The 11,953-nt window shown below is 41.3% G+C and overlaps 1 protein-coding gene across 3 annotated transcripts in view; it reads right to left on the bottom strand.

The window, feature by feature from the left end:
* Positions 1-11,953, bottom strand: part of Clcn4 (chloride voltage-gated channel 4) — a 67,561-nt gene that overhangs the window by 24,452 nt on the left and 31,156 nt on the right. For all 3 annotated transcript variants that reach the window (XM_028762132.1, XM_028762131.1, XM_028762130.1), the window contains exons 4-6: positions 10,586-10,685; positions 6,903-7,090; positions 3,846-3,968 (exon numbers count right to left, since the gene is read on the bottom strand). In XM_028762132.1, coding sequence (XP_028617965.1) covers positions 3,846-3,968; positions 6,903-7,090; positions 10,586-10,685 — 411 coding nt within the window. The remainder of the gene's footprint in view (positions 1-3,845; positions 3,969-6,902; positions 7,091-10,585; positions 10,686-11,953) is intronic.

The raw sequence follows: 11,953 nt of genomic DNA on the forward strand, positions 1-11,953 counted from the left end.
ATGATTGATAAAGTTCAAAGTCACCATTGCTGGATTGTAATTCCACACAGAGCTATAGAGTGAGAACCTGCCTTTAAAAAGTTTTGAAAGTAAATTTTACCTTAAATAATCAGAATATTATAGAAGAAAATTCTTAGCAAGATGAGCAATCTTGAAAACCTGTTTTGATCTAGTTTGTAGCCCAATGCAGAGCACATATTCACATTGTTTTATGATGTGGAGGATGAGACCAGCAAGTGTTCTGCTGTTGAGCTACAAATGCCCAACATACTCTACTAGATCACAGGACTCCAGTAAGACACAGTAGCTTTTCTAAGCAGCTCAGCCCATACCTTTGCTAATGTGAAGTAGCATGTCTCCAGCTTCTACTTTAAGTCAATTTCCACTGTGGTCTGGCTTTTGACAGAGAAACCTCAGGCCCAGATCCAGGGCTTTGATTTGCTCTACCCTAACATCTACCCCATCTATTAACTGCTGGAGCATGTCAAGGGGCCAGTTCTGCAGATTCAAAGCTTCAGCATCTCCATGACATAGGGCAACAAGGGAATATTCTACAGGAGTCCCAGTGAGGATACAGTTAGGGTTAGTGAGGTATTAGTAGTGTACCACCAGGGGCCTTGAACCAGAGCAATAATTCATTGCAGTGAACATTTGCAAGTAAAGATGTTTGGACAAAGGGTATACTGTGGGACACACTGTGACACACTACAGCCTCCACAGTATGGTATTTTTCCTTAAAAATTTTTGTTTTGTTTTGTTTTGTTTTGTTTTGGGCAGGAGGTTGCAAGGGAAGAGATCCAATATGGAAAGATGGGGAGGTGAGTGGGTTTGGGGTGCATGATGTAAAAATCCCAACAAATCAATAAAAGGTTTTCTAATTAATTGTACATGGTTAAAAAGTGCTAATAGGACAAGCACCCAGATATCTTTTGCCCAGTAGATAGCTTTGAAAGCTCTGTTTGCCTCCTCAGAAGAACATTCCTTCTTCTTCCTACACTTCCAGTAATTCAATTGTATTTCTTGATCAAGTCAGTGCACAGGTTGCTTCACTTTAGCTACCTGAGGCTGCCATATAAATAGAACCATACTTAAGGTATCGGTCCACTTTTTACATTCCACCCTTGACATCACAGGTACGAGTATCATCTTCATCACATGTCATTTTGTCACATAAGAAACTTGAATGTGCAACTGCCACCAATAATGATGTCTACCTTAGAGTCAGTAACATCCATCTCTCAACAAGTAAAAAAGCACTTGTGACTCAAGCCTAATGACCTTAGTTGAATCCGCAGCACCCATGGGAAAGTGGAAGGAGAAGACTGAGTTCACATAGTTGTCTTCTGACCTCCACGCATGCACTGTGGCATGTGGAGAGCCCCTTGATCCCCATGTGTATAACATGCACATACACAAAATAATAAATAAAAAACTACTTTTAAAAGATATTCACATTGGAGAAGAAACAAAGGTTGCATCTTTCTACACTACAAGATCACCAGCAGAATCATTCATCTCTGGTTCTTGGAAAAGGGACAAGAATTGATCTAGTGTGCAATTTATTGCCTTTTTAGCATCCATAATGACCATCTTCCTGTTTGGGGAAAAGCTTGAGTAAAAACATGATTACTAGGAGGGCAGTAAGATCATAAAATTGGGACAGTAGCTATCCTTTTATTTTCAGGGTCCCTTAGGCTTTGACTACAGCCAGATCTGAGATAACACTTGCTTTGAAGATCCATAATTGCCATCCATGCTATTCATTCATCAGAAAAGAATTTAAGCATAATGCAAACTTTGTGACCACTTACGGATAATTTCCCCCAGGAGAAACACAAGATGAATTAAAAAAAAAGTGCCTCTAGTTGAACTGAGTTATGTAGGAAAACATAAAATGTACATGTTAATATGTTTCTAGTGCCTACCATCTCACACCTCTGCTAGGGTGCCATGGCTGCCTATACTGGCTGTGATCACTTTCTGTTGATGTTCGTTCATACCCCACCTTACTCCTTTCAAGCTGCAACTCTTTTAAGCCTCAACTTTGCACAAGCAAACACCAAGGATTTTCAACAAGTGAAATATTTATTTCTTGCAGCATTTTACTTAGGTGAAGAATATTTAAAATGTGTGATACTGTGATACTGTTCTTAACAGTGTCAGATTTTGCATGTTGTAACCGCACTCTGGCCCATTTTTCCCATAAGCCTATGGTTTTTAGTGTGTCATTTTGCATAATGCCATATGCTTTTGAAGTGTAAACTGTTCATTAGAGTAGAATTGGCTATAGAGGGGTAATAGAGTAGCGTGGTAGTTTGACCAAGAATGCTGCTCTCTATAACCTCCTATGTTTTGAATGATTAGTCATCAGGGAGTGGCACTACTTGGAAGGGATTAGGAGATGTAGCTTTATTGGAAAAATTATGTCACTAGAGATGGACTTTGAAGGCCAGCGTTCGTTCTCTCTCTCTCTCTCTCTCTCTCTCTCTCTCTCTCTCTCTCTCTCTCTCTCTCTCTGATGTAGAACTCTCAGCTACTTCTACAATATTATGCCTGCCTGCATACCACCATGCTTCCTGCCATGAAGACAAAGGATTAAACCTCTGAAAATGTACACAAGCCTCCAATTATGTACTTCGTCAAAATAAATTGCCAAAATATTCAGTATGACAATAACAATATATATTTTACTCTCTTTCCTGAAACAAGCCTGTATTGTACTTCTTCAGTACATCTTCCTTATAATCTTCCATCCCTTTGTGTGAACTGCTTAGATCAGCAGCAGTGTAGGAAGGCACAACACAGGGGAAATTTGACTGGGGATGTAGTTAAGTTAGTAGAGTGTCCCCCTAGTGTTCACAAAACTCTGGGTTCAATCCCCAGCAACACATAAACCAAGCCCGGTAGTGCACACACTTGCAATCCCAGCACCTGCGAAATTGAAGAAGGATGATAAGAAATTCAGTGTCATCCTGGGCTACACAGTAAGTTTAAGGATAGCCTGGGATACATGAAACAGTATCATGGAACACTGTATCCAAAAATAAATGAATACAATTTTAAAAAGCAAGAGGCAAGATGGATCCAGTGCCACCATCAGCATACAATCCTACTTTCAAACTTCCTCTTTCCTTTCCACTCAAGGGATGATGGAAATGCACTGACTAGAGTGAACATGCAAGGCATTTTATGATTTTCTGGTTACCATTTTTGCCTGAGATTTTTCAGGACTCAGTTCTATTACCATCTTTCAACCCAGCAGATTTTCCCAAGCTCCAAGATTGGTTTCAGTGAATGACGGAGTCATTTTCTTGATACATTGGTTACATGAAATTGCTTTTAAAATATATTTATAAGAACCATATTGTCACACAGGCATATTCCTAGTGTATGTTCTAAAAGCAGAATACTTTTTTTTTTAGGTCTTATTACCCTGTCACCATAAAAGCAAAATGTAGCAGAAGCTTCTGAACGCCAGTGAACTTTCCCAGTGATACTCCTCAACTATTGTCTGGTTTTTCACATTACATCATAGAGTTACTACAGTAGCACATTTATGTGGATGCTTCATGAACTCAGTTTCTTCAGGCTTTAAGAGTTTATCTTGGCTGACAAGGAAGAGTTCTAATCATTTGAGAAGCAACAGATCAAATCTGCTGAATACAGTATTCATTGTGAAGCCACACTGCTGGGTTCAACTCACAGCTTGCCAGCTTAGAGTCTTTAGCGAAGTAACTTGACTGGTTTATATTTTAGTTTCCTTAACTAAGAGAGCCTATAGGGTTTATCTACTAGGCTTATTGTGGGGATTAGCGTTGGTACACAGTACTTCAGTCACAGCTTACCTCAGGTATGCCAGAGCCACAGGCATATGGTGCAAACACACGTACCAGGGAGACAGCCAGGAATGCAAACAGCAATGCCCATAGAATGTACATTAAGTAATTCAGAATATAAGCACTGGCACCCTAGAGATCAGACACAAAACAAAGAAGAAGGGATGAACCATTAGCAAACCTGAACAGTGTACCCAACCCCACCATCTCCATCAGAGAAAGCGAAGCTGTGATAGGCTCAGAGAGGTTCATTCCAGGCCTGCAAAAAACAAAAGAATCAGTTGTTACTATTGCTACAGCCACTACACTACCCAAAACAGCATCAGGTGTTTTTCTGGGAGCTATTTACACAAACCTTCCAGTGGATGAAATCTCAGCAGTAATGGAAAGCAAGGATGATGCTGGGTTGTAATCACCACTTACACGGTAGTTAATAAAAGGTGTGGTACAGAAAACTCTGCCCGTGAGACTCTGGATGATTTGTTTTGTCTTGTCTGTGGTGGGATGGCCTCTTAGCTTTCATTACAGCCACACCCAGACCACAGTGAATAAGTGTCAGTACTGTGTTTAAGAAGGCTGCTTCTGCTTCTCTAAGTGTGGTCCATGGACCAACAACATCAGCATCACCTGGGAGCTTGGCAGAAACATAACTTGTGGGCCCCACCCTAGGGCTGCCAAATCAGATACTTCACACAGGCTCACAGCCCAGTGCATTTTAACAAGCCTTTCAAAGATCCCAGCAAGTGCCAACATTTGACAGGCACTCATAGTAGAGAGCTATTCATGCATTCTTTAAAGAAGAATGTATTGAACTATTTGCTCCAAAGTAGCTGGTGGGAGGATATTTTCCTTTCTGATACAAACATAGTCTGGGCTCTTTCTCTTTTTTCAAGGTTTCAGCTTCTTTCCACCATCTGGATTATTCAAGTGAGAGCAAAGGAAGTAGAGATCACCTACCTGTCAGGCCATGACCATGGCCACATGTGTGCCTATTAAATGTAAGGACACGTTCCTGGAGACTGCAATGCAAGCACATATTTCACACAAAATGTGGCGAGAAATCAGCCCAACGAATACCATTCATTCCCTTAAATAAGTACTTTTTGAAGGCTAAAAATAACTTCTCACTCTTCTAAAGAGTAATTCTTTGAAACAGAGAATAAATCTTACAACCAGTTGAAGATAGACACCTATATTTCCTCTGGAACACATACTGCAAGTAGGAGAAAAGATGGCAGCCAGCCAGTCCCATCTGCCAACACCCCTCTACCCAAGTAGAGAATTTCTTTTTGGACATAATGGAGAGCATTGAGAATGTGTGAGATCTCAAGATCTCTCTCTATTTCTGAGATGTGAAAGAAGAGGTTTTAGTGAAATGGTAAAGTGCGTTCCAAATGTCTTCCATTTCAGCCGTGAAAGCCAGTCAAAAGAAATAAGGAATAAAGGAGAAATTCAAATAGATTACAAATATCCTCCCAAAATACTCTATCTGTAACTGTCTTACCATTACCCCTAATGTGAAGCTTGTTACCTGGCTCGCTTCAGCTCGCTTTCTGATCCATAAATGACCCTCCTCCTCCCTATTTTGAGCCAGATCCTCACTATGTCGACCAGGATGGCCTCAAACTCATAGAGATCCACTTGGCTCTGCTTCTGCCTCTGCCTCCTGAGTCCTGGGATTTAAAGGGAGCCACCACCACACCTGGCTCATAGTGGTGAGTTGTGAATTCACATAGATGCTAAACTTTCCTTGAGCTAAGACACTGAAGGTAAGTACTAGATTTGTGGTTCACTAATACACCCCTGTGCCTGAGACATGCTTTTCACAGAAGCATTTTCTGATTGGGTCAGAAAAATAATTGATGGAATGTTGTCATGGAAACCACAGTGAGAAGCCTCACTTCACACCCACTAGTATAATTACGATGTAAACATGTTAGCAAGTGCTGGAAAGAAGGTAGGCAAATCAGGATCCTCATGTACTGGTCACAGGAATGCACAGCAGTGCATCCAATTTGAAAACGCCCTACCAGATCTTCAATGGTTCAATATAGAGGTCACTTCTCACCCAGAGGTTACACTATACCCAAGAGAAATGAAATATATGTCCCTACCTTGAATACAAGCATTCATGGTAACATCTTTCAGGCTAGCCAAAAAGAAGCAACACATGTTCATCAAATACTATCTAGCCTATCCATCAAGAGAATATCATACAGCAATGAAAAGAAGTGCTTATTTATACTACAACATGAAGGAACTTAGAAAACAATATGGTAAGTGATACAAAATCTGCATGGTGCATGGGCTCATCTTGCTGAACTACCTAGAAGGGAAATCTATAGAGACAGAAAGGACATTAGCAGTTGCTTGTAGCTAGCAATCAATGACTCCTGGATCAGTTCAGACAGATTTTTTTTTTGTTTTGTTTTGTTGTTGTTGTTGTAATTGTTGTTTTTGGGTGGAGGGGGTTATGGATAAAAATATTCTAAAATCATGTGATCATTACACAGTTCTGTGACAGTGACAAAAGCCACTGAATTATACTTTCCGTGGGAGAATCTGATGAATCTGAAAGTGTTACTTCAAAACAGATTATATCTTTTCTTCTACTTTAAAACAAGAAGATCAACTCCATTTCTTTGCAGAAAGAAGAAAGCATTTTAGATAAGAAAAAGGCAAATGCACCAGCTGTGATGGCTCTGTGCCTAAAATCTCCAACTTGGGAAACTGAAGCAGAAGAATCATTGTGAGTTTTAGGCTATAGTGTGAGAGCATGTCTGAAAAAAATAAAAAAGAGAGAGAGGAAGAGGGAAAGAGAGAAACGTCATATAAAGTGAGAGATGTGGGGGAGGGAGGAAATGGGCTTTATAGAACATACATATAACATCCATGAAAGTGAACAAGAGTTTTCCAAATGAATTCTGAGCAGTGGCGGAGCTCAGTGAAAGCAAGTGATAGCACTATTAAGTGAGAGGTTATTATCTGAAGGTGAAATCATGAGTGCTCAGAAACTGGGGATTAATGGTGATCCTCAGGCAGGATCCTGCACAGATAATGACATACCTCTGACTGGCTCAGAAGAAGCTCTGACCACTTCTGCCACAGGGGACACTTGTCCCTGTCCTCAAAAGTGGTCTCATTAGAGGTCCAGCAGCATTGTTCATGGCTGTACCAGAATGCAGACAGACAGACCCCCTCCTTGAGGTCGGTCATCCAGTCAACAGCAAGATCAATGACTCCAGCCAAGGTACCTAGGAAAAGAATGAATCACAGAGAATTACCAAATGGAGAGAAGATGGGGTATTCTCAAAGCTGAGGACACACCCATGACATGACATTGTCACTGAATCTGACAGCTTCTCTCACTTACTTGGAAGGCACCTGAGCACTTGGTATAAGCCAGGCAGTGTGCAGCCCAAGGAACCACAAAGGCCTTAAGCAAACTATTAGGGGAGACAGAAGTTCAGCATTTACTCATCTCTTTCCAAGTTTTTTAAGTTGCCAATACACATCTTGAAAAAAATGTCTTCAGGTTAGGAGGATAGCTCAGCAATAGAATTGCTTTCTATGCAAGCATGTGGAACTGAATTCAAATTCCAGCACCTACATAAAATGTGTGTATGACCATGTCTGCCTAAATCTCCAAAGTTGAGGGAGGGAAGCAACTAGAAGATACTGGAAGCACACTGGACAGCTAGCCTTGCCAAAACCAAAAACCAACCAACCAAACAAACAAAAACAAGTTTCAGGTGCTGTGAGAGATCCTGTCTGGAGGGAATATGGTGGAAATAAACACAGGAAGAGATCCTTGTCTGGCCTCCAAATATGTGTGTACAGATGAATGTACCCACACACACATACATATACACAACACACACATAATACACATCACATACACTAAACACACAAGCAAATAAACAACTCTTCCCTCTCTGATGGCTCATTCTCATCAATATATAAGTCACCCCTAGTCCACATTCCCCTCCAGACACTGTCCTGTATCTTCCTTTCTCTCCTCTTCCCCTCAGTCCAGTCCATTCCTTCCTTTCACTAGGAATGCAATAGCATGTACCAAGTCCTCATTTTCCAGAACAGGTCATGCCACATACAACCAAGAAGCTGAATGTAGCCTACTGTTTTTGTGCTAGAAAAGCTTTTTCCCAGCATACCCACACTTTCACTGCATGCTGCTGACTGTGGCTATTCTTCCTGCTACAGTGGCAGAGTTGAATTTCAGAGACAGAAACTACATAGCTCACAAAGCTGAAAACCCTTATTTGCTAGCCTTTTTATAGAAAGAAAGTTGCCAATCCTAGATTGAACCTTCTTGACAGCACTTGAAACTGCTGAGTACTGCATTCTTCCAAAGACATGCTCTCTCATGGCTTCCACAATAGTTAATCTCTCCTGCTTTCCTCAACATCAAATTTTCTGTCCCTCTTGATCTTTCTACTCCTCCACCCAGCTTTATAAAGCTTTATATTTCCTCAAAGCTTGTCCCTAAATCCTTTTCTTCTTTTGTACTGTGCCTTTTTTCCTGACTGTCTTGTCCTGACCTCTTGCTACTAAGCTCTAAAGGTACACTCAGACCCACAGAATCTTTTCATAGATCGTGTGTGTGTGTGTGTGTGTGTGTATATACCTGTGTGTGTGTTTCCACTAGTTTGTGTAGTAGGGAAAAGAGATTTGTCATCTAGTTTTTGTACCACAATGAATGTCAGGCCAGATATCTGGACCTGAGTCCACTTCAAAAGATACACATAACACACAACTTCATTTATATGGGAAGTTCAGAACAGACAACAGTGAAAGGAAATAGAATGACAAAGGGTCGTGTTTTTCCATAGCTAAAGGGACAGATAATATTAAGGTACAAATGATAGAATTGTTCTAAAATTGATCATGATGATAATTGCACAACTCTATAAATGTAATAAAACCAACATAATTGTCCACTTTAAATGGGTTAATCGTGTAATATGTGTAGTATAATTCAGCAAAGCAGATTTACACACATACACAGAGAGAGAGAGAGAGAGGGGGGAGAGAGAGAGAGAGGGAGAGAGGGAGAGGGAGAGGGAGAGGGAGAGGGAGAGGGAGAGGGAGAAGGAGAGGGAGAGGGAGAGGGAGAGGGAGGAGACAGAGAGAGAGAGAACTGGTTGAGGAAGAGGTTCAAGGAGAGAAAGTTGTGTTTTTTAGAGAAGTGATCAAACAAATTTCAAGTGAAAAGTGACATTTAAACAAGATCACCCCCAAAAGCCATCATTTTTCAAGTGTTCATTCACATTAGTCTTCATCCAATTAATCTCCTTTGCCTACACCTTTTGTTTTGTGAGTTATCTCTGCTTTGGTCTGTGGTGCAATAGTGCCCCCTTGTGGTGATTTCAGCTAAATTAGTTATTCAGTGTGATTCCTCTATGAGCAGAACACAAATAAAACCAAGAGACCCTTATATTTTTGGTTGTGAGCCTAGCCTTTAACAGCCGAGCCATCTCTCCAACCAATCTGAGATCCCAGGATCTAAACTACCAGCCTGGGAGCACATAGGGTGGGAGTCATGGCTCCAGCTGTACATGTAGGGGAGGATGTAATTGTAGGGCATAGGTGGGAGAGGAGGTCCTTGATCTTGTGAAGGCTGGATGCCCCAGTGTGGAGGAATTCGAGGGCAGGGAGGTAGGAGTGAGAGGAGCCACCTGGTGGGGGCTCATCCTCATAGAAGCAGGAGGAGGGGGGAAGGGATAGGGGGTTCCTGGGTGGGGGGGAGTGGGGAAAGGAGATAACATCTAAAATGTAAATAAAATATCCAATAAAAATTAATTTAAAGAAATAAAAAAAAAAAAAACAAGGGACCATCCAACCAGGCAGTTGGGCATCTGAGTCCTTCCCACCATCGTAGTCATGGTAAAATCAAACTACTTTCTAGATCTCCCTCCAATATTCATTCAAATCCAAAGAACCCTGGAAGCGCCTATCTTATTCAGCACCTTCCTACACTTCTACTGTGTCCACAGAACCAGCTTTCTAAGTGTTTGTTGCCTCCAGTCGCGCAATGGAATCATGAAGAGAAAAGAGAAGGTCTTTACTCAGCATCAGGGTGTTTTATCCAGAAAGGCTCTTTAACAGAAATTTTCATAGCCTCCTAAAAAGAAAGTAAGGTCAGCAAACAATTGCCATGAAGAGCCAAGTATCTATTGTCCACAGAATCGCTCTGAGATTATGACAGCAGAAAACAAAAAGGCTCTAAGAGTCTGAACAGTGTGTAGTCTAGATGCAACTATCCTGGGTTCACCTTGCATCCTGTGGGTGGATAGCATTACTATGAAACTCTTAGCATGTTCAATCATGCATTTCAAGGCCTTCTAGTAATAGGAAAAGCCCATCGCATGCAGTGCTTGATGCTTGCAGATTATAATCCTTCTAATTTTGTAACCTCACACATAGCCAGATATAACAGAATATAAAATGTGTGCTTTCTGTAAAGACTCAGGGTAGTTATACATCTATTCATTGTGTGGACAGGGTCAAGAATCACTGTTAATTACAACTTTTTAGAAGCCCATACATGTTTTGTGAGCCATCTTTGCTTTGGTCTGTGGTGCCACAGTTAAGATCAGGTTCTTTATTGCCTTAGTCTCAATGGTTCAAGCAGTAAATACCTTGCATTGAAATGGAAGATGAATATTCTACAGCTTCACTGTCTCCCAAATGGATAGAGTTTGGGATTGCTAGGAGCACAACACACATACCTGCCAGCAGCCCAATGAGTAGCATCACCACCCATCCTGACCATGCGTCCAGCAGGCTCTTGATGAACTCCCAAATAGACTCCTTACTTTTGCTAGTTATCTGACAATGAAGGACAGACAGCAATTGATCAGAACACAGTTTCCAGTTCATGCTTCTTGCTCTGAAGTTGATTCACCAGACTGAGAAAATGAATATAATGAAGTCGCTAAAGTCCCAGTCACATTATGCATGCAGCAATACAGCACAATGATCAAATGGGCTTTCCAGTACATAGGGCTATAAAGATGCAACACACGATCAGTGTTTCCCTTTACAGTGAATTTTAGATCATCTAAGAGCAAATCAGATTCAGCACAGATTTTTATGTAAGGGGCTAAAATCTTAGAGACCATTACTGCATTTTTATATCTTTATATCATGCCTCTTTCCCTCCCCATTCTGGAGCCCTACATTCCTCTGGCATCATCACCCCTACCCTTTGTTGGCTCCCTATTTCATCTCTGTCTGATGCTGACTCCTACCTGCCTCCCTCTGTACCCAGTATATGTACGTTGACTTTTCCAGGGCGCTGTTTCCATCCCTACTCTCTCATTAAATGCCAGGCCACCTTGTCAGCATCTCAAGCTTCAGCAGACATTTGCATGCTAAGGATCTCTCACAATCCAAAGTGAGCCCTACCTGCATGCTGTGTCCCATCACCTGCTGCAAGAAAGTCCCCACTCCACTTCCTCCGCTCATTAGCAAAAGCATCATGTTGTCTGCAAAAGCCTGCTGTTGTATGACTCCATTTCACTCTATTCTCTCCTGTAAAGCACCCCATGGCTTGATCCTGATCCTATCTCCATCTTTTTTACAGCCTTCAGTAAGAACTCCTTCCTTCTCTTGACCACTCTTCCAAGGTTCCTATTTTTCTCTCTGCAGCACAAACTTACAGTCCTCTGTGGCCATCACAAGTCTTTCCCAGCTCCCACTTAATCATTCCTAACACAGTCCCATAGCCCATTCTTCTAGGATTATCTTGATTCATCTTCTCCTGGGAACCCTTCAACAAACCCAGAACTCAGCAGGATTATTTCATGCCTCTGTGACTTTACAAAAGCCCACTCCTGATATTTAGGAATCTCTCCCCTTCTGACATCCAAATCCTTGGCTACATTCTTTCTGAAAAAAAAAAAGCCTTCTTTAGTCATTCCTTCTAAATAAGCCCACAACCTTTGATATATAACTGCATTTTGTACTATTCCAGTATACTGAATGCCAACTAGATGCATGGCAGCATAGTGAGTCATATTCTCATATTCTCATATTCTCATATTCTCATATTCTCTCTCTCTCTCTCTCTCTCTCTCTCTCTCTCTCTCTCTCTC

Source organism: Grammomys surdaster, unplaced genomic scaffold (genome assembly GCF_004785775.1).
Source record: "Grammomys surdaster isolate TR1022 unplaced genomic scaffold, NIH_TR_1.0 131, whole genome shotgun sequence".
NCBI classification, from domain to species: Eukaryota; Metazoa; Chordata; class Mammalia; order Rodentia; family Muridae; genus Grammomys; species Grammomys surdaster.